The sequence below is a fragment of the Chaetura pelagica genome, unplaced genomic scaffold (genome assembly GCF_000747805.2).
Source record: "Chaetura pelagica isolate M959 unplaced genomic scaffold, ChaPel_1.0 scaffold123, whole genome shotgun sequence".
NCBI lineage: Eukaryota > Metazoa > Chordata > Aves > Apodiformes > Apodidae > Chaetura > Chaetura pelagica.
In genome coordinates, this window is record NW_009953295.1 from 4,112,497 (window position 1) to 4,135,173 (window position 22,677).

Sequence of the window (22,677 nt, forward strand, 5' to 3'; positions counted from 1 at the left end):
CCTGTCCTGCTGGCATAGCAGCCTGGCTTGGGGAGTGGCAGCCATGGTGGGCTCAGGCTGCCTCGAGCTGCTGGACCACAGGGACTCTGGGTCTGGGGAAAAGGCTTCTACAGAAGCTGCCAGGCAGCAAATCCTGCTCCTGGCTCCCATCCAGATAAACTGACACCTGATTCTAAAATCTGGAAAGAGTCGGCAGCTTGAAAGTGTCTTGTTCCTTCAGGATTGTATGTGAGATGGCCAGCATAAGGGATAGGGTATCTTTTTAAGTGAGAGGATGGGAATCTCGGTTTTGCGCCGCATCTTCTTTATTTCCCTGTCCACATAACAGGTACGTTGGATTGGCTCTGGCTTACAGGGCTCCAAAGTTTTTCTTAAATTAAAACTCTTCCGTAAATTTCAAAAAATCACCATATTTAAGAAAATGAAGATATTTTTAAGACTTTCCCTGATGCATTATTCAATCTGCACGTCAAAACAATAATTAAATGGGGTTTCTCTAAGTACGTAAAAGATAAGAACGGACAAATCCTGAGAGCCTCCTCAGTTCCCGCTGATTGCACAACTGTAATAGATGCCAGTGGAAGCTTTCCCTTGGCAAGAGCCAAGGACAGGGCTCTTCAAGCTCAACAACACACAGCAGCAGCCAAGAGAAGCAGCTATACCAAGGAAACAGTGTGTGTTTAACAGGGGGCAGGTTGCTCCTTAGGCAAGATTGTAGACCTGGGTAAAAATAATCAATAAACAGATATTGCTAGAAAATTAATTTTTTTATATACATATATGCTGGAATATTACAGCCTATAGGGATTTACTACTCTTACTGATCTTTATGATAATTTTTATAACATTTTCTGCTCTGGTTACTGTACTGACATAAGATACAGGAATTTCTGCATATAAAACTGACAGATTTTAGACAAAATAAATTTAAAATACAGATTAAAAAAAATAAGGTAATTAATTTCTTTTTGTGTTGCTTAATAATTCATACATCTTAAAAATAATTCAGAAGTAATTTAAAAATAACTGTCTTTCATTTCTAAATTGAATTAACATCTGCAAGTGATGGCAATGGGGCTGGACTGAGGCAGGCACATCTGGCTTCATAAGCACACTCAGTCCCCACAGCAGCAACACACTCACTGTGAGACACCTCTGCAAACACCTCATACCACAGAGCCTAAATAAAGCCCCTGAGCACCTACTGTTGAGGAATAGAATGCCTTCATCTTTCCCGTTAAGGCAATTAAAAGTGGGAAGGAAATCAGGAAAATATTAGAGTAGAAAGAAGAGGCTGTTCTCCCTCCAGCCTGCTCTTATGGTGCAAAAAAACATATTGATGGAGGCACCAAAAGCACAATTAAGTGTATTGGAAGTAGAAAGAGGAACATTTCATAAAAGCATTGTGAGCTTGTTTGCTTATTTCCAGTGCTCTCTTGGTCTTTTGCCTTCGCTTACCAACCTTCTCTTCCTCTCTCTGAGCAGATTACTGGTGTTTAGAAGACCTGTACCGAGAGATGGTAAAACGCTACGTGGATGCTATTGACAAGCTCCCTGGGAGGAGGCCAGACCCTGCTACCATTGAAGGCTGCAGGGAATTAAAACCAGACAACTACCTTCTTGCTTGGCACACACCGTTCAATGAAAAGGGTATGCAACCACTCCCCATGTACAGACCCTGGCTTGGATAATGCATGCTTTTGGCATTTGTGGCTGTGTGGAAATTGCTTGCTTTTTCCCCCCCAACATCAAAGGCTGCCCCTGACACGTTTCCATGTTTGCCTGAGGATGGCAAGACATCTGCCACAAATTCCTTCTGTAGGGCACTATGTCCTCTCAGAAATGACCCTTCCCTTTTTAACATCTATATAAAGAGACTTTGTTCTTGGCTCTGTGCCTCTGGATCCAGATTTTTGTCCTTGAGTTTAATGGTTATTTTAAGAAATATTTCCTGACATTTTTCATTTAAATGTTTGTAGTCTTGGATCTTTGCAGTGAAGGCAAATATGAAACAAGAAGCCAAGACTGTAAAGCTCTAAGCACCAAAAAAGCAGAGGCTTTCTCCAGGGTGGTGCCCTGATAATCCCTAATATTCCTAGCCCTGTTTTCCTTCCCACTCCCTCTCTTCCTTCCTTCCTTCCTTCCTTCCTCCCTCCCTTCCTTCCTTCCTTCCTTCCTCCCTCCCTTCCTTCCTTCCTTCCTTCCTCCCTCCCTTCCTTCCTTCCTTCCTTCCTCCCTCCCTTCCTTCCTTCCTTCCTTCCTCCCTCCCTTCCTTCCTTCCTTCCTTCCTCCCTCCCTTCCTTCCTTCCTTCCTTCCTCCCTCCCTTCCTTCCTTCCTTCCTTCCTCCCTCCCTTCCTTCCTTCCTTCCTTCCTCCCTCCCTTCCTTCCTTCCTTCCTTCCTCCCTCCCTTCCTTCCTTCCTTCCTTCCTCCCTCCCTTCCTTCCTTCCTTCCTTCCTCCCTCCCTTCCTTCCTTCCTTCCTTCCTCCCTCCCTTCCTTCCTTCCTTCCTTCCTCCCTCCCTTCCTTCCTTCCTTCCTTCCTCCCTCCCTTCCTTCCTTCCTTCCTTCCTCCCTCCCTTCCTTCCTTCCTTCCTTCCTCCCTCCCTTCCTTCCTTCCTTCCTTCCTCCCTCCCTTCCTTCCTTCCTTCCTTCCTCCCTCCCTTCCTTCCTTCCTTCCTTCCTCCCTCCCTTCCTTCCTTCCTTCCTTCCTCCCTCCCTTCCTTCCTTCCTTCCTTCCTCCCTCCCTTCCTTCCTTCCTTCCTTCCTCCCTCCCTTCCTTCCTTCCTTCCTTCCTCCCTCCCTTCCTTCCTTCCTTCCTTCCTCCCTCCCTTCCTTCCTTCCTTCCTTCCTCCCTCCCTTCCTTCCTTCCTTCCTTCCTCCCTCCCTTCCTTCCTTCCTTCCTTCCTCCCTCCCTTCCTTCCTTCCTTCCTTCCTCCCTCCCTTCCTTCCTTCCTTCCTTCCTCCCTCCCTTCCTTCCTTCCTTCCTTCCTCCCTCCCTTCCTTCCTTCCTTCCTTCCTCCCTCCCTTCCTTCCTTCCTTCCTTCCTCCCTCCCTTCCTTCCTTCCTTCCTTCCTCCCTCCCTTCCTTCCTTCCTTCCTTCCTCCCTCCCTTCCTTCCTTCCTTCCTTCCTCCCTCCCTTCCTTCCTTCCTTCCTTCCTCCCTCCCTTCCTTCCTTCCTTCCTTCCTCCCTCCCTTCCTTCCTTCCTTCCTTCCTCCCTCCCTTCCTTCCTTCCTTCCTTCCTCCCTCCCTTCCTTCCTTCCTTCCTTCCTCCCTCCCTTCCTTCCTTCCTTCCTTCCTCCCTCCCTTCCTTCCTTCCTTCCTTCCTCCCTCCCTTCCTTCCTTCCTTCCTTCCTCCCTCCCTTCCTTCCTTCCTTCCTTCCTCCCTCCCTTCCTTCCTTCCTTCCTTCCTCCCTCCCTTCCTTCCTTCCTTCCTTCCTCCCTCCCTTCCTTCCTTCCTTCCTTCCTCCCTCCCTTCCTTCCTTCCTTCCTTCCTCCCTCCCTTCCTTCCTTCCTTCCTTCCTCCCTCCCTTCCTTCCTTCCTTCCTTCCTCCCTCCCTTCCTTCCTTCCTTCCTTCCTCCCTCCCTTCCTTCCTTCCTTCCTTCCTCCCTCCCTTCCTTCCTTCCTTCCTTCCTCCCTCCCTTCCTTCCTTCCTTCCTTCCTCCCTCCCTTCCTTCCTTCCTTCCTTCCTCCCTCCCTTCCTTCCTTCCTTCCTTCCTCCCTCCCTTCCTTCCTTCCTTCCTTCCTCCCTCCCTTCCTTCCTTCCTTCCTTCCTCCCTCCCTTCCTTCCTTCCTTCCTTCCTCCCTCCCTTCCTTCCTTCCTTCCTTCCTCCCTCCCTTCCTTCCTTCCTTCCTTCCTCCCTCCCTTCCTTCCTTCCTTCCTTCCTCCCTCCCTTCCTTCCTTCCTTCCTTCCTTCCATTATTATTATTATTATTATTATTTTGCTTTATGATTAATTGAATTTCTACTTCAACTTTAATAACATGCATGCAGCAATGTGCACGCAGACACACATATATCCATGCCTGTACAGTGCAATCAATCTTGAAAGCCTGCAGAGACCCCACCTCATCAGAGGAGGCAGACCTAGACAGCCACAAGAAGATGGGAGCTCACACTGACACTGCACTGTGTCGTTGTGACTCCTTACCCCTGCAGTGCGCACTGGCACTGCTCAACAACATTGTGTACTGATGCAACATTGTGGCAGAGACTGGTGGCATGATGCCCTGGCTATTTCTGGGTCTCCGCAGTCAGTTTTCCCTGACACAAAAATCAGCCCTCACTTGGCCCCTGCTCCTCACAACAGCTGCTGGGAGGGAAAAGGATCCTGACTCTGTTTATTCTGCCCACCTCTCTATTAGCCAGCCAGATCTGAGAAAGTGCTCCTTTGATGCTTGTCTTATGTTTTCTGATTGACCACAAGTAAATTTTTTTAAAATAAAAATGGTCAGAGCTGCTGCTGGCCCTGAGCAGCTCTCAACACCTCCAGCAGTGGAGCACAGCTTGCTGCTGTGTTGGAGCAACATCTCTTAGCATTCTCCCTTCTCAGCTTTCTGCTAGGAACTATTTGCTTTTGGGATACTGCAGGCTAGAATGACCTAAAATTAACTCCAGACTTGAGACCTAGTAGCTAAAGCCACCTTCTCCATCTGGTCTGACAAACACAGAATCATAGAATCACAGAATCACAGAATCATTAAGATTGGAAGGGATCTTAAAGATCAAGTTCCAACCCCCCTGCCATGAGCAGGGAACCCTACCACTAGATCAGATTGCACAAAACCTTGTCCAACCTGGCCTTAAAAACCTCCAGGGATGGGGCACCAACAACCTCCCAGGGCAACCCATTCCAGTTCCTCACCACCCTTATAGTGAAGAATTTCTGCCAAATATCTAACCTCAATCTCCCCTCTTTTAGTTTAAAACCTTGTCCTATCACTATCTTCTCTGATGAAAAGCCCCTCCCCAGCTTTCCTGTATCCCCTTCAAGTACTGGAAGGTGCTATAAGGTCTCTCCTAAGCCTTCTCTTCTCTAGGCTGAACAGCCCCAACTCTCTCAGCCTATCTTCATAGCAGAGGTGCTCCAGGCCTTTGATCATCTTGGTGGCCCTGTACATAATCCTGAACATCCCAAGAGGCCTTTCTTTTTTCATCTTGAGAGCAAAAGAACTGGTGACCTGAAGAGATGTTCAGTACACCACAGGGCCTGACACTGCTATGGACACAATTAACTTTTGAATTGAATTTTCACAAAATCTTCTCAATGCAAAAATATTTCATGGGTGTTGAATATCAGTCAGATAGTATCTTGGATGGCCTGGAACCAAAGCCCTGCTTTTCTGTGGTCATTCTAGCTTAGCTCACTGCTAGCAAGAATTTACATTCCAGCCTTCACGGACCAGAGAAATTGCAGCATAGGTAATTTTTTTTGCTGCTTATATGAAGTTCCTCTGTTCAAATTCATGTGGGTACAGTCTGCACATTGAGCTCTTAATTCACACTGCTCTGTGTGTCTCTTTGCCACCTGCTGGTATGATCATTGTCACACTCATTGCAACAAGTGTTTATGTTAGCTGGACTGTGTTAAAGGCTGGTGAGACTCCTGTGACCACCAGAAGACCTGCCCAAGGCTGTCTTAACACCTTCCATTTTAAGAGCTTGTTTCTGGTTTATTATGTTGATGAGCTGGATGCTGAAAATTCCACTGTTGTGTGTTTGCCTTTCAGCACTTGTTTAAAATGTTGATGTAGGTGAGTCTGCTCCTTTCTGAGACGTGGGGAAAACATTTTGTTCCACTGCTAAAAATTCAGATTGTTCCAAATAGAATTGCTGATGTTTTTGCGTTGGAACAAAAAACAGAGAAAGGTCTTTAGCCAGAGATGTGGTTTCAAAGCCACTGTGAAAGGCTGGTCAAATAGCAGCTTGGTTCTACCTGTATCACAGGTGTTTCAGCCTGAGGCTGCAGCATCCAAGCAGGTCTTTATTTGCAGCTACTCGAGCAGTTGCTGCGATCTCTGAAGCAGTTGAGGACAGTGCCTTTTTGCTAGTGGCACTGCTAGAGGAGCATGAGATAAAAATATGAATTAAACGCAGAAAGCTGGGGAGCAAAAATTAAGGGAAGTTTAAGCTGCAGAAGGACAGGACATAAAGGAGCCAGGCTCTAAGTTCTCATGAGGAACAGTGTGGAGTCACAAAAGACAGCTCCTCTTCAGGGTTTAGCAGCCATTAAGCTGACCTTTATTATTCTGCAGATGTAGCATGAAGAAAAGCACACTGAGCATAGTAAAAGAGAATAATGTTATCTGTTAATGAAAATTATGTTATATGAAAGTGTCAACACAGCTTTTGTAACTAAAAGTCACACCTCAGAATTCTATTAGAAACCCCATGAAGTAGCCAAGAAACAGGAGGAAAAAGAAGACACTTTGATGCTTTGGTAGGATTTCCAAAAGCCTTCCAGCAAAGTCTCTCATCAAAGGCAGTAAGTGATGAGACACTAAGTTGCCACAGAGTGACAGAAAGGTTCTCCTGAGGATAGACAACTGGTTGAAAGGCAGTAAATGAAGAGCAGGAGATTTCAGTCTATCTTCTCCGTAGAGAGAAACAAAGTTGAAGATAATACGGTGCAGGATTGTGGAAGATGCTCACAATGATGAATAACTGTGGCACAGTAAGAGAACCAAAGGCAACGCAGATAAGTGAAAGGTCATAGGCAGGGGGAGAAAAGCCACTTCAGTGCTCAATAAGAGCCAGAAAGCAAATAGATTATTAAAAGTTTTTGCTGAACAGAGAACAAAACACAAAATATGTTTTCACCAGTGCTCAACTCCATAGCTGTTGTTTCTTGATTACTGTATATAATCTGATCCTTCCCTCCCTGCAAAAGGATTTAAGAGAACTAGAAAGGAAATGAGGAAGGATGGTTGGATTAGCAAAAAACTGCTTCCATATGTTGTGATGTCTGAGACAGTACAATAGAGAGCTGTAAAGGAATAGATAGCTTGGAGGACATGAATAGGAAAAGAGAACACTCACTGTCTCCACCACAGGAACTAGGGACTTCAAACGAAATTTACAGGTCATGAGTTCAAAGCAAGTAGGAGGAAAGACTTCTTCACACAACACCTAATTCAGCTGCACAGCTATTTTCCAATGCCAACTTGCAGATGCAATAATAAATGTTCAAAAAAGAGCTGGACAAATGCACACAAGGGAAATGCTCCAAGAGTTATTAACCAGAAAGACAAATAGCTGGCTGCCTCCTGGATCAGGGGGACAAATTGTCAAAAGCTTAGTTAGTACAAAGGGACAGTGTTATCATAGTTTCCTTTTACTTTTCTGAAGCATCCTCTCAATCAGCCACTGTCAGACATGACAAGTTGGGTTGGCCTTTGGTCTGATCATGGAGGGCACTCCTTATGTTCTTACAATGTGTCTGTTCCCTTCACTGATTCAAATGGTAGGTACTGAGACATGGGAGCTCACAGCTGCTAACCACCTGAAGTCCTGTCCAGGCTTTATGTTACTCCACGTGAAGACATTTTTTTTGTTACCAAGTTTGCTTGTCTAATTCTGCAGAAAGTTTTAATACAAATTCCTAGACTAGAGGAGTACAAGGATTGCAAAGACAAGCACCTTCAGACCAGCAGTCCAATTACTGTAGTGCATCCTTCACTTTGGATATAATAAGAGAAGTTCTGTAGTTAACAAGTCTGTGTTGCACAACACCTTTCCCCCTTGGATAACCAGCATGGATTATGTCCTTTGGAGGAATCATGATTGCCTGGTGAAGAAGATTCTCCTCTGCTGCTCTGTGTCAAAAAATGGTTTAATGAAGAGTTTGGTCTTGCAAACAGGAGAAGATACGTTTTGCCAGTTAAGTTGACTGGTGCTGTGAAAGACTGGATTTCTTTCCTGACTCTTTCTTGTAGTTTCTATATGATTTGTGGCATAGGTAGACAGTTCTATCTGCTCCTGGCTCCTTAATAAGTAGGCACTACAGGGGCAGTGTATGTGAGGTACAGGAGCAAACACACCATTTGCAGGACAAGTGCCCAACCTTTTCATCAGGATCAGTGGACAAAGGTGTCCTGGAGAGGGTCTCTTTCACTGGCATCAAGAAGACTAGCGATGATGAAGCAGCTCTGAGCTTGCAGGGAATAAAGTGGTGTTTTGCAAAGCCTTTCATGTCACATTTATCAGATGTTTGGCTTTTTTCAGACTGCCCCTGGTGGTTAAACACACTGCAAGGGTTATTGCTGCAAAACTTACACATTGGTCCCTGAGGAGGAAGGGAAGCAATGTCTTCAGCTAACCTAATTAGATCATCTAACCAGGGTGCTGACTCAGGATAGCTGCTCTCTGGGGAGAAGAAGAGCTCTTCTCAAGAGAGAGAGAGAAATTCAGATTGGTCTGTATAGCACCTGGAGATGCCAATGGGTTGCTTATGTTAGTGTTATATTTTGGCTCAGGCAAGTAGCTTGGAAGCAAATCTTCCTGTCACCCTTGTTAGCACACTTTGCTCACACTCGAGACCTCCACTCAGGATACGTGAGCTGGAGCCAGCTGGGATGACATTGAACTGCAAGCAGTGCTCCAGGAGAGCCCCTGGTGCTCTGTAGGCACAGCCATGGGGGGCAGCTGAGGGCTCCTCTGAAGGCAGCTGACTAAAAGCCCTGACCCTGGCTCCTGGGCATCTGCTGCTCCAATTCATTCTGGCCTGTGAGTTGCTCCTTGTCATGGTTTGGGCCCAACACAGCAACAAAGGAACAGCCCCAAGGCCACTCACTCAACTCTCCCACACACACTCTGGGATGAGGAGTACAAAGCTCGTGGGTTGAGACAAAGGACAAGGAGGGATCTTCACTGATTAAGGTCCCGGGCAAAACAGACTCAACCTGGGGAAAAAATAATAATTTAATTTCACACTGATCAAACACACCCAGGACACAGTCAACACACAGAGCAGGGCTTGCATATGTTACCCCACCCCTCCCTTCTTCCCGGGCCCAAACCCCTTTGTTCCCTGTTTCTCTCCCTCCTTCCCCCCAGCGGCACAGGGGGACAGGGGATGGGGTTTAGAGTCAGTTCACAGGCTGGTGGTTCCTGCTGCTCCTTCCTCCTCAGGAAGAAGGATTCCTTACAGTCCTGCGCTACTTCCCCATGGGGTCCCTCCCATGGCAGAGAGTCCTCCATGAACCTCTCCTTCCTGAGTCTTTCTCACGAGGTCCGGAGCTGCTCCAGCCTGGGCTTCCCACAGAGTCAGGGGCTGCTTTGGGAACAGCCACCTCCCCTGGCCCGTGGTCTTCCAAGCTGCATAATCAGGCAGCAAATCCACTGGCCACAAAATTCAAGTCCACTGGCCAAATTCCCCCCTCCTGGTGCCCCCAGGGAATGTTCCACCATGTTCCTCCACGAGTGCAGGGGGACATCCTGTCACCTCAGCATGGGTTGCAGGGAAACTTCTGCTTGGGCACCTTCTTCCCCTTCTTCCTCACCAACCACCAGCACCACTCTCCTCCCCCAGCACCACTCTTTGCCTTTAAGTGCTTCTCTGCTCAGATGTTAGATCAGTTCTTTCCTATGTTAATGGCAGAGGCACATCTATTGTCCCTCTGTTGGCTCCTTGGCTGGTTTTGGGGCAGAAGGATCTTCTCAGCTTCTTACCGAAGCCACTTCTGTGGCCCTTCCCCTGCTACCAAAAAAAAAACACCAAAACAAACCACAACACTCCTACTATGCCATCAAACTGGCTAATGGAGATATGGCCTTTCTCCATGCTGCCTGTCTGGAAAAGACTGTGCTCCTACTGCAGGTTCCATAGTTGCTAAAATTAGGCAGCATAAATATGCCCCTTATCTTCCAGTGACCAAGCAGAGAAGTGCTGATTGCTTTCCACTATACCCAAGGTCACTGGGAAGTGTGATTGAGCAAAGACAGTGCTGAAAAATGCCAAGTGCTTTGAAAAATCGAACTCTGTCCATCTCAGGATGAGTGCCTGCAATGAGTTAATGCTTTTTCAGGCATTGACTTACCAGCTGCAGAGAGGAGATAATCACCTCTATGGTGCCTTGTGAAGATAAGCTCATTAAAACTTCTGTGGGATCCTGATATTACTGTGATAAGTACTGCCGAGAAACTCATTAGTAAATTTAACTCTCCATTCAGTGAAGTGTTTAAAAGTTGAACACCTGGGAGCATGCACTCAAGGCTGAAGATTAAAAGAAATACAAAATTAGCTATTCCATAAATAAACTGCACGAGGCAGAAATTCCCAAGACCAAGCTCAGTAAGTGCAGGCTGTGCCATACAGAGGGTGCACACACACACACACACACACACACACACACACACATGCACTGACTTCAGGTCACACGGGAAACCTCAGTTCTGACATTGCCTAACTTTGGAGGGTTTGGCTCCAAAGCCTGTAGTTTCTTTTTGGGCACATTATTTTTGTACATAATAGGATCTATTTTGTGAACTACCTTTGGGACTCTCAAGGATGAAACATGCAGTAAAACTGCAAGATCAAGTGTGATACTCCTATAAAGTGTTTTAATTGCATGCTTTCAGCATGAGGACTACCAAAATAAGGGCATAGTAAAAGCGTATCTTCTTCTCAAAGTTCTGTTTCTGGTGCTGGCATCTGCAGCAAGCAAAATAGCAGTGTCAGCCAAGAATGAGTAAAGATGGCATGAGAGTCTGAATCAGACAAGTGCTGTGAACAAGAGAGCACACTGCTTTCTGAAACTGCTAAGCCCTTCATTGCACTTGAGAATACTGGAATGTAAAAGCAGAATGACTGTGTGGAAGCAAAAATCTTCACAAGAAACTTCCCGAACTTGTAACTCACTTTGCATGCTAATTTCCCATTCCCTGAGGAGTATCCCACACATGAGATGAATTAATAAAATGTATTTGTTTCATGTTTTATCAAGATTTTTGTGTATCACATATCTCCTTTGAAGTGCTTGACATTATCTTTTTCCTATAGGTTCTGGATTTGGAGCATCCACAAAAGCCATGTGTTTAGGGATGCGGTACTGGAAGCCAGAAAGGCTGGAGTCACTTATTGAAGTGAGCATCGAGTGTGGACGGATGACTCACAACCATCCTACAGGTAACAGCCCCTGACAGATCAGAGCACTGAATTCCCTAAGGCTGCTCTTTGCTTCTGCAGGGACTAACTGCTTCTGCTTTGCAGACTCCAAGGCCTTGGTTTGAATTTTGCTTGGATAGTGTATACATGTATCAATTACTCATAGAGGCTTTTTTTTTTCTTGTGTATTATGCAGACAGCAACCCCAGGGTGGGAGTTTTCCCCTCTAAAATCCCAGTAACTAAACACAACCTGTCTTGTCCAGAGCATATTCATGTCAATTGCTCTGGTCAAATTTTAGGATTCATGTACATCCAGATGAGTCACTGTTACCATCTATGTTTATGGTTCAGAGAATAAAAACATTTTACTCTTGACAGATTTTGTCATATCCAGTCACTGTAGGTAAAGGCAGAAAACCAAAAAACATTTACCTTCACGTATTTTAGGAAAGGATCTCAAAGTTTCTTTAAACAAAACATAAAGAAGTAGATTTAATGTTGTTTTGAATATTCAGGTCTGTCATTCTGATAATTTTGTGCTACATAAGTGTATATTCATTCTTTCTGCTTTAAACAGCAGTGAGACTGAAATGAATGGTGACGTGTTCAACACACTCAGTGCTCTGAAGCAGTCAGGAAAGCCATCAGGGTGGCCTAAAATTAGAGGAAAAGTATTCAAAGCAAAGCAGAAAATATCATTAAGGTCTGGTGCATTAGCAGCAGCAGCAGTAAGACTGCTTGCAGGTGTGGGTCTCCCACTTCCAAAAGGAATTACTAGAGCCAAAAAGTGGCAGCAAGGAACATAAAAGTCATTAAACATCTTCCATAAATGGAGAAATTACATCCAGAAGGACTTTACAGCTGGAAAAAGAATCAAGTGGCATGGCAGGGAGGTGAGGAGGAGAGGGGTGGAAGGGCCACCACAGACCTCACTCCCATCTTGAAAGGTTTCAGGGAAATGTCTGTTGTAATTCTCATAACTCAAAGATGGGAAAAACCCAACTGACACATCAGTCAGGTCTGAAACAAACAAAGGAAATACTTCCTTGTGTCTTGAATAGTTAAGCTGCAAACCTCACTGCTACAGGCAGCTGCAAAGTCCACAGATATGCCTGGGTTCAAAGGGGATCAGGTAAGCAGACGAGAAGGGCTGTCGCTTTTAGAAGCAATCAAGCTTTGTAATTAAAATTACCCCTAAGCTAGTCCAAAATCTCTGGGGAGTGGATAAGCCACACCAATTACGTTCTCTCTCTACTGGAGTTATTTTCAGCGCCTGAAACCTTGGCTGAGGTTTGCTTTCTTCCCTGAAGAGGGGCAGGAGGACATGTGAGGGCTGCCTGGAGCAGGGCTATAACAGCAGGGGTTGCCTGGGGAGAGGGCAGAAGGAGGCTGCCAGCCCCAATAAAAACTGCTGGGCACATCCCAGCTTCTGTCACCCTCTGCACTGACTTTTCCTGCTGCCTCCTGCAAGCACCTTCGCTTTCACGCCCAAACCCTCTGCTGCCACCCTCACGCTGAATGAGACACTCAAGGAACTTCACAGCAGTTGGGTCAGATGCTGTTTATCTAAGTGACACCCCTTGAGCTGGCTCTACCTGTGTTTTTATTCTTTCTGAAACCACGTGTCAAATCCTGGGTTAGATGTGCCTTTGCCCTGGCCTGGTATTGCAGGTCTAATGGCAGAGAGAATGAGCAATTCTCTCATCTGTATTTGTAATCTCCTAAAATACTCAGGTTTTGCCTTCAGCAAAACACACAAAGTTCATGCTCACCTTTATGCATGAGTGAATGCTTTTGGACTCACGAACCGAAAGAAGCACATGCATCAGTACTTTGCTCACCTGGGGCTTATTTAAATGACTGTGTTGTTTTCTTAACCTTCTTTTGCATGTTGCACTGGGTCGATTTTGTTGCCTTTGACAGAATGTCAAGAGCACAAGCAAATATGAGAAACAAGCCCCTCTGTTTCTGACATCATGAAAGTGCTGAGTGCCCAGTAGCAAATGTTCATCTTCAGCATACTCACAGCCGAAGAAGAAGTCCTGTCTGGGCAGGCAGACAGCACATTTTGTTTGGACAATTGCTTCTTTCCTCTTAAGGGGACATACGTGACTCCTTGGAGTAAAATGAGCCAGAAATAGTGTTAGATGTAACAACCACAGTCCTTGAGCTGAATTACTCTGTAAGCAAGGTGATACCATTCGTAATTGAATCACTTCGCGCAAGACAGTTATTCCATGTGACTTCAGTTAGAAGATTTTCAGTTCCACATCAGTGGATGTTGTTTATTTTTGACCCCTACCTCAATTACTGTCATGTTACACCTCTGAGAACAGAGGAAGCTCACTTCTATGTAAAATAAGTTGCAAACCAGCAGGCACGACGCATTAGCCAAGAATCTCAAAGTGCCATGAACCAGCCTGCAAACAGGCAGAGATTGGTTATGTGCATTCATGAATCTTCCCAGCAGCCATGAGGCTTTACACTAATGATTTTACAAAGGACATGAGGAGGGTGGTAAGAGAATTGACCACATGATATGTATGAATTCCAGGCTTTCTCGGGTCCCTGTGCACAGCACTCTTTGTGGCATATGCGATACAAGGGAAACCCCTTGTGCAGTGGGGAAGAGAGATGATGAAGGTTGTGCCAATGGCTGAAGACTACTGCAAGAAGACCATTCGCCACATGGCAGGTAAAATGTCTGAATCAAGAGAGTTGTTTTCTTAAAATTATGCTCAGCCAGAAAGACACTGAAGAAATGTCACTCCCCAGTGTCTCTACTTTTGCTGCTTTCCCCTCTTTCCTGTCTCCTCTGGCTGTCCTCCTGCTTTCTCCACATAGATTCATCACAGGTGGTACCACCTTCTTCTACCATATGTTAGCTGCCTGGTGTATTTGTGGCAAAAATACAAAGGGAAATAGCAATCCTAAAGCCCTAGTGCAGTTTTATTTTTAGGAAGTCTTCAAAGATTGCTGGGCAGGGGGGAGGGAGGAAATTATATTTAGTGGTTATTAGGCAAACTGAATGCTGAGTTATTAATTACTCAGCTCCCCTCCATCATTTAGCAAAGTCCAATATTTTCCAGAAGAAAATGCTCTGACATTCCTCATTTTACCAGGAAAAGTTCACCTGCAGATGTCTGCTGACAAAGAATTAGCTTTTGACCACCAATCCAGATTTTACCTGTTGCTTTTCCAAATAAATATTTAAGGTACAACTTGTTGTATCCTTGTTTTAAAATGACGAGCATAACACAACTACTTAACTCGATATTGCAAGTTTACTGGTGTATGTGATCTTCAGGGCAAGGGTATTTCAGTCCCCTCTTACCGGGCAGTGATGCATTTGTAATGGTGAGACCTGTCGTGGACAGACAAGTATCAGTACATTAAAACATTAAGGGAAGGTTTTGCTGTTAATCTCAAGGGACAGCTGTTGAGAGAGATTGAATTCAATAGAAATCTTTACTCGAGAGCACTCAGAAATGAAGATTTACCTGGAAGGAAGAAAGCTGCTGCTTTAAAACCTGAAAGGAGCACCAGGGAGCCTTTCTGAAAAACCCTCTCGTTTTTGTCTGCGCCTCATTGCACACCAGGATTTTTTTAGCCGAGACCTATGAGGAGCAGGTGCAGGATTAGTGTGAGTAAGCTCCTCCCTGAGTGGCTTTGCAGCAGGTCCCTGTCACTCCACCCGGGCAGGACCCCTCAGCGTGGAGGTATGCATGTTGGACTCCTGAGGCTCCCTCTCCAGCTAGTGCCCGTATTGTTGAGCTTTGTCCTATTTTGGTTGCTGGAAAAATCTGCTGCGTTCAAGTTAAGCTCCTCAGCTGGTGAGATGCACTGCAGTGAGATCCTGCCAGAGTCCTCCAGTTTTAGAAAACTCTTTTTTAGCTTCGTTATCCCCTGTGGATAACAAACACAGTGTTCTGTGGCAGAGGGCTTGACTCAGCACCCCTCTCTGGTATTCAGTTGTGATTGCTTGCCAGCCGATCCCATGGACCTAAATGTGACAGTGGTCTCAGGCTGGGCTCGAGGGATGGGGCAGAGCCTCAACAGGGCTGGTACTGTGGGACTTCTGACCATGCTAAAGACTGTCCATGCAACCAAAATCTCCTGCAACCGTACAATCCCTTTGCTTCCAAGACTGTGCATGGGAGTAATCACACTTCCTCAATTGCTGAGGTGCTACATAGAAAACATTCATTTTTGAGGCATTCTTGTTTTATAGTCGTGTGGGAAATAAAAAACAAACAAGCAAACAAAAACAAACCACAAAGAAAGAGGCCTGTCAGGCCACCTGCAGTTTTAAAGGCAGCCTTGTAACCAGCTGCTGGAGCAGGTGTCAGTAGTTCACTTAACCAACAACAGCTTCGTCATGTGTTATTTTTTTTCCATGAGATGATCTCCTTGGCCTGATTGCTGTGAGTGCACTTTCACTCTGATTTTCTAAATACCTCTCTTTTTTTAGGGTTCTAGTGCATGACTTCCTTGTAATCAGGGAAACCTGGGGCGTGGACTCAGGAAAAGGGCAGCTGAACATTCCCAGGCTTTCAGAGACACATGATTGAAGGCTCATCCCTGTCTGGCACTGGGGAACTGGCAAAGTATCAGGTCCTACAAGGCAGCTTGGATGTTTTTACATGGAGCTGAACTGCTCTAAAGATCTTAATTGCCAGATAGGGTCACCTGTATGGCATTATAGGAAAAGAAGCAGAATCAGATCACATCCTTCAGAGGAAGGGTTTGGTTGTGTGTGTGCTCCTCAGCCACCTGCAGCACAGGACAGAGCAACTGAGCAGGATGGAGAGTGGGAAAAAGCAGCAATGCCTCATTTTATTTTAAACGGTACACCAACAGTCCTATACTGAATTGCTAGTTGGCCTTGACATGCTTAGAGCTCTTTCCCATCTCAATTATTTCTAATTCCTCACCTCATCCGCTTCCTAGGGTTTTGCTCAGGCCTTAATTCTGCAGATGTGTGCATATGTATGTGCTTAACAGCTTGGTGTGAATTATGGGTCTTTTTAAGCCTTTATAAAAAGATTGAACCAGAGCATTAGCTTGAAAATAAACCAGATTTAATAAGATCTTTTATATATGAAAAGTTAAACACTATCAGAAATGCTACTCCTAAAGTGACAGAAAAGGAAAATGACCTGTGGTAATTAAAAAAGGCTTATTTGTATGGGCACAGACAGCAGATTTATGTGTTGTTTATCTCTTTTCACTACATTTGATATGACATTATACAAGGAAATGGAAATGTTTGTTTTCCTATTAGCCTTTTTTCTGAGAGATCACGCAGAAATACTGTGAGAACAGAACAGAAATACTGGAGAAATTACATAAATAAAAACTTGTAACTGAGGTAAAAGGCGATTTACATTTAGGACTTGCAAGATTTTTAGATACCTTTTATTCAGAGTTGACAGATATAAAAAATGTTGTGTATTTTTTCTTTTTGTTGACTCATCTTTTTCTTGGTGTGTTACTCAGTAAGTTCTCTAAAGAGCTCATCTTTATGTATGTTAATGTAATTTTATTATTATACTATACAAATAGTGTAAGATTCTGAAAATATTTTCTTTCTTTCACAACTTCTGTTTCCAGTTAAATGTCCCACTTCATATTAAAATGCACAGTTAGTATATATGCCTATTTAATGTGTGTTACTGCAAAATAGCAAGTTTCTCATGGCAGATAATACCATCATTTTCTTTAAAATGTATTTAAGAACTGAAGCTGTTGCCAAGATTAAATACTACATCATTAACTTCTTTTGCATTCAGAATATCAAGAGCACTGGTTTTACTTCGAAGCCAAGTGGCAGTTTTATTTGGAGGAGAGAGAAATCAATGAGGAAAATCAGAATAAACCTGTCTTTCCAGACAACTATGATGCAGAGGAGAGAGAAAAGGTAACAACATCTTCAGAAAGCACTTGGGAAGGCTCGGGTGTTTTCAAAGAGGGGTATTTTCGAAGAGACACATCAGTATTTTTCAACTGTTTCCAGTGCCAGAACGTTTGGGAAGTCTTTCATTATTTTATTTTTTTTTTCTAAAAGTTCAGGAAAAAGAAAAAAAGCCCAACTTCCATCCTTGTCTCAGGTATGTGTCAGTATAAAAAAGCAGTTGCCATTGGTCAAAGCGCTGCTGCAATGAGAGGAAACAGTGCAGAGTGGCAGACTTTAGTGGTCAGACGTGTTGACACCCAGAGCAGGTACAAAACATAAGCCATGGCTATTTGAGGGTGGAAAAGTCCGGGGGCTCTTATTAAAGCCTAATGGAGCTGTGGCCCAAGTCCCACAGAAATCTCTCTGGGGACTAGTAGGTGGACTTGATTATGGTCCCCTGAGCAGAAGGCAGCTGTCCTAAGCACATCCCCGCCAACGGAGGCTGTGCCCAGGCTCGTTTTGAGTGTCTGGAGAGATGGTGTTTCACCACAGCCCATGAGATTCTATTTTATAGTGTACATGATCTTTCCTTCACCTCATGACTCCTGGTTATATCTTCTTAAATCAAGAGAAACAATGTGTCTTCTTCCATGGTGTTTACAGCTGTCTGATACGTGCTGGCATCTCCCAAAGCTCCCCACTTAGCAGCTAAGCAGCAACTACGTGGTTCTTGTCACCTTTTCACATAAATCAATCCTTTCTTCAAGACTATTAAAGCACAGTTCTATTCTGAGAAGTCCCTTACTATATTTTTAGGTGCTCTTCTACGCAGTGGAAGGTGCCAGTGGAAGATAGATTGACTGTGGATAATAAGAAATTGCTCACACTAAACATACACATTTCAATTTCATTTTATTAATTCAGTGCCAAGAACTTGCTGCTGGTTTTTTTCTCCTCCTAGTTCTACTGTGAACAAAATTTGCCTCCATTGCCCAAACCCGACTAGTTTGGCCTACTGAGCTATTCATTTCCATGAACAAGAAAGGAAAATGTTGCTTGACCTTCCAACTCCACCATCAGCCAGAGATCACTGACAGAAGTTGAGAGACTTAATTTGCTTAGGAGCCAAGTGTGCTCATAGCCATGGAAAGAATAAATGAGTAACTATTCTGCCTGACCTTTTCCCCAGGAGTGCTTTCCTTTGCACTCCCTGCAAACCAACTGGCTACTTGTGTCTGCAGGCATAGCTGGTTGTCTTTCTACAGACAATTAATAAGGGACCAATGTCTGGCATCAGTCTCGCCAACAGGTCACTCTGTGTGTGTTCCTGCTCAACCAGACACACCTTCTGCAGGAACATACCAGCTGCAGTAGACATGGAATTGAAGCCCTCAAATGCGGCTTGCATTGACCTGAATTTGTTGAAAAGGCAATTTCCCTCTCTAAAAAAACCCCTACATCTCCAAATGCTGACCAGCAATGAACATATTCTGCATAAGTAGGCATAAAACTTAAACTGGGAGATAACTAGAAATGTGGGAGTAAAATACAAATTATCCCTTCTTGAATCATGGAATGGTTTGGGTTGGAAGGCACCTTAAAGATAATCTAGTTCTGCCCCTCCTGCATGGGCAGGGACACCTCTCACTAGACCAGGTTGCTCAAAGTACCATCCAACTTGGTCTTGAACACTTCCAGCAAGGGGGTATCCACAACTTCCCTGGGCAACCTGTGCCAGTGTCTTGCTGCCCTCACAGTGAAGAATGTCTTCCTAATATCTAATCCAAATCTGCCCACTTCCACTTTAAAGTCTTTATCCCTTGTCCTCTCACTACAAGCCCTTGTAAAAAGCCCCTCCCCAGCTTTCCTGTAGCCCCTTCAGGTACTGGAAGGCAGCCATAAGGTCTCTCTGGAGCCTCCTCTTCTCCAGGCTAAACAACCCCAACTCTCTCAGCCTGTCCTCACAGGAGGGGTGCTCCAGTGCTCTGGTCATTTTCACGGCCTCCTCTGGACTTGTTCCAACAGGTCCATGTCCTTCTTATGTTTGGCACAGAACTGGACACAGTATAAATAGGCAAGTGTAGGACAAATAGTTTTTCAGTGATATGCATTTGGAACTTGTTAGATGCACAGCAAATAGGTAGAAACTGCTCTCTTGTGCTGGACACTAAGTGTGACAAAGCAAGAGAGGACCCAAGTAGAAGTCATCCAGGCAAATTATACCACGAGGATCTCATCACCTTAAGATGGAGTTGCTTGAAGTAAAGCACTCTGAAAGGACCCAGAAAGAGAAAAAAACTGTTGGAAAAGGAAGCACTAGCCATCAGCAGGTCAGCTCCTGGAGGGTAAGGAAGACAGAGGCGGCTGTAGCTGTTGGTACTGACAGCAGAGCTTTACAGCAAGAAAGGGACAGGTGAATTACCTCAAGGCTTGAATTACGTCAGCTCAGTCCTTCAGCAGGGAGTGTTGCCACCCCAGACCCAGCACTCAGTGCTGCCAGTCCCTGCTGGTGCAGCTGCCTCGGGGAAGCAGGGCTGGTGCCACATCACAGGGCTGGTGCCACATCACAGGGCTGCACGAAGGCGCCGGAGCTGCAAGGAGGTTGCGCTTCTGAAATGTTCAAGAAATGCTGCCTTGGTACAGTAAAGTCCCCCTAGGCTGGGTCCCCAGGGCAGCTATCCCTAGTGTAAAGTCGTTTCAGCAAACCAAGATAACATCAGATGTGTGCAGAGCATCAACCATCTTAAAGGCTTAGATGGAGCGACACTTGAGCCGCCCGCCCGCGCACCCAGAATAGCAGCCCCACGCTTAGTCCTCCTGCCTGTGCTAGTGTTACACGTGTGTCAGGGCTGCTCCACCAGCATCCAAACTGCAGCAAGAAGGCTGCAGCAGTAAGTGGCCGTGTGTCTAAGGACAGCGTGTAGACATAAATGCTCTCTGTAGTTGGTAAAAAGAACCACAAGGTGTAGTCCAGCTCTACCTGGTTTGATGTATGTGCAGATAAACCACAGGCAAGTGTGTGGTGGCTGAGGTGAAAGCGAATAGACAGAAATGCAAACACTTCGTACCTGCTGCAGAAGCCAAGAGCCAGCCCAGCACCAACAATTCAACTTAACATAATGCAACTTAAACTTCAGGAAAGCTTCCCATTTCCTTTAAATGAAGGCAATTTTTACTATAAATGTATCAGCGTTGAGTCCATTTGGGGATTTTGGGGTGGAAAAAGTGAGTTCTATAGGTACCTCCTCTAGAGAAAAACTGGTTTTCTTTTGCAAACCTCACTGTGGCTTTTGGGTGTTTTTTTACTTCTTTCGTCTCCTGCAGAAGAAATACCCATTACATTTGCAAATTATTTTCCCTCTTGTTCGTCAAATGCTTGTAGAAAAGGAGAGAAAAAGCTTGGCAAGAAAAAGTCTGAGAAGGGAGCTTGAATCAATGTAGTCTGAAATTGCACCCCTAAAGAAATTACTGAATTGGAAGTTTTTCACACACATCCATCCCACCCACTGAAACTTGGCTGATTGAAACGTTTGCAGATATGTAACATGGGGAACTGAGAATATTTCCAAGAGGCAGGAAGAGGTCTGACTAAGTAAGGCCTTTACAATCCAAATTTTTAAAATAATAAGTAATTTCTTGGGTGTGAACGTAGAATCCATCTTGGTCTCCTTTTTGTCATTCCTGGCTTGTTTAAATCAATCCCAGCTCTTGGCCTGCTAAGAGCCTGGTGCACTAAACTGGGGTGCAGGCACATACCTGCCTCTTGGGCATCCCTTAGGATGCGGCAGCTGCTGCTGTGGTGGCTCATGCCACCCCACAGGCACTTGTGCAGGCAATGCAGCTGCCTCCTCCCTTTCCCAGAAGGATGAGCTACTCCCACCGAGCCAGGGAGAAGCCACCCCAGTACAGCTGTGTGCCCCATGTTCCCATTTCCAGTGCCCTGCCCTGACACTGCTGTTTCTCCCACAGACATACAGGAGATGGAGCTCCGAGGGCCGGGGTGGAAGACGAGGCCATGATGCCCCCATGATTGCCTACGATGCCCTGCTGGGCTGCGGCGGGGGGGGGGGAGAGCTCTGCAACCGCTCCATGTTCCACGGAGGTGAGAGTCCCCCATGGCCCCTGCCACCCTGCTCGGAGGTGGGAGGGAGAACTCCTGGCCACTGGTTGCCACTCTTGGCCAACCTGCCATGCCATCTGTTCTCTCTGCACTCCTGGTTTTACCCCCTAAACCCCCCTGTTGTGGTGGCAGCTGCCACGCAAGCTGTTCACAGTGCTTTTCAAATGTTGCTCTGTCTAAGGCTCACAGTTTTGAGAGGTTCAGGAGAGCTAAATCAAATATGACTTAGTAAAGGGCTGGTACCTTCCCCCACCAAAATCACAGAATCATAGAATGGTTTGGTTGGAAGAGACATGAAAAATACTCTAGTTCCAACCCCCTGTCATGGGCAGGGACACCTCCCACTAGATCAGGTTGCTCAAAGCCCCATCCAGCCTGGCTTTGAACACTTTCAGGGATAGGGCAGCCACAACTTTCCTGGGCAACCTGTGCTGGTGTCTCACCACCCTCACACTAAAGAATTTCTTCCTAATGCCTACGCTTTTAACTGCACATAGTTAAACCAAGAGAGCTACTCACTGTGACTAGATGTTTCAAAGCGCGTGCAATGCCATGCTGTGCTGTTTGGAAGGAAGGTACACACCCCAATCCAGGACATTTGCTCTATGGCAGGGACTCCTGCAACTACTCTTCCCTCCTTTTTTCCTAGCTATAACTTGCTGCTTGTCAGGGCTTTTGTCTTGGAGTGGATTTTCCCCAAACCAGATAAGCTCCCAGCCCAGGAGCACACGCCACAGCAGCGTTGCCATGTGTTTGCCTCGGCATCACACCCTTCTCTTAGCATCCTCACCTGGCATGGCCAGAGGTAGGACACAGGCTGGTGCAAGTGACTGACCCAACGTGCCTCCACCACGGCAGTGTAATACTTGCTCCTCTGTGCAGCAGGTTTTTTGGTTGTGGACAGGAAGGTGACTCTAAGAGGCGATTGCAACTGTGCTTAAACCCGCAGGAGAAAGCGCGGCTACGGGGTCCATCGCCGGCTGCCTGTACGGCTTGGTTTATGGCCTAAGCAAGGTTCCCAAAGGCTTGTACCAGGACCTGGAACAGAGGGAGAGGCTCGAGTACTTGGGCGAGAATCTGTACCGACTATCCATGGAGGAAAAGTAAAGCAGTTTCTGCCATTTTTCTATAAAGACTACTTTGAATCCTGTAGATAACTGACAGATGTGCATAGCGAAGGAGATAGCTGGGAGTTAGTCTGACAGGCTGTATTTGGATTGTGTGCGAGCAAAGATAGCTGAATTATTCAAGACTGATTAGATATTTATGGGCTTTGTGGGTTTTTTACAGATGTAGGGATTCTTTGAGCATAAAGAGTGAGATTTTTGAGTATATAGTGAGATAATCTCAAATGAAAAAAAGATTTTAAAAACCTCTTTTGAATTATTTCAGTCTAACTCGCTATAATACCACTTCCTAAAAAGCCAAGACCAGTAATTACACATACAAAATTAATTTTCAGAACTAATGCTTTCCTGCAAAACTAATGGTAGTAACCACTTATGGGGATGTTCTCTGTATATTTGACAATCCTTTCACCACTGCTGTTTCTCCG

General features: G+C 45.4%; 1 protein-coding gene across 1 annotated transcript in view; it reads left to right on the top strand.

Moving 5' to 3' along the window:
• ADPRHL1 (ADP-ribosylhydrolase like 1) overlaps positions 1-22,501 on the top strand; it is a 25,610-nt gene extending 3,109 nt beyond the window's left edge. Inside the window, exons 2-7 of the mRNA XM_009997913.1 lie at positions 1,486-1,650; positions 11,000-11,125; positions 13,661-13,801; positions 16,899-17,026; positions 20,972-21,104; positions 22,072-22,501. Coding sequence (XP_009996215.1) covers positions 1,486-1,650; positions 11,000-11,125; positions 13,661-13,801; positions 16,899-17,026; positions 20,972-21,104; positions 22,072-22,229 — 851 coding nt within the window. The 3' untranslated portion in view covers positions 22,230-22,501. The remainder of the gene's footprint in view (positions 1-1,485; positions 1,651-10,999; positions 11,126-13,660; positions 13,802-16,898; positions 17,027-20,971; positions 21,105-22,071) is intronic.
• Positions 22,502-22,677: the final 176 nt, after the last annotated feature.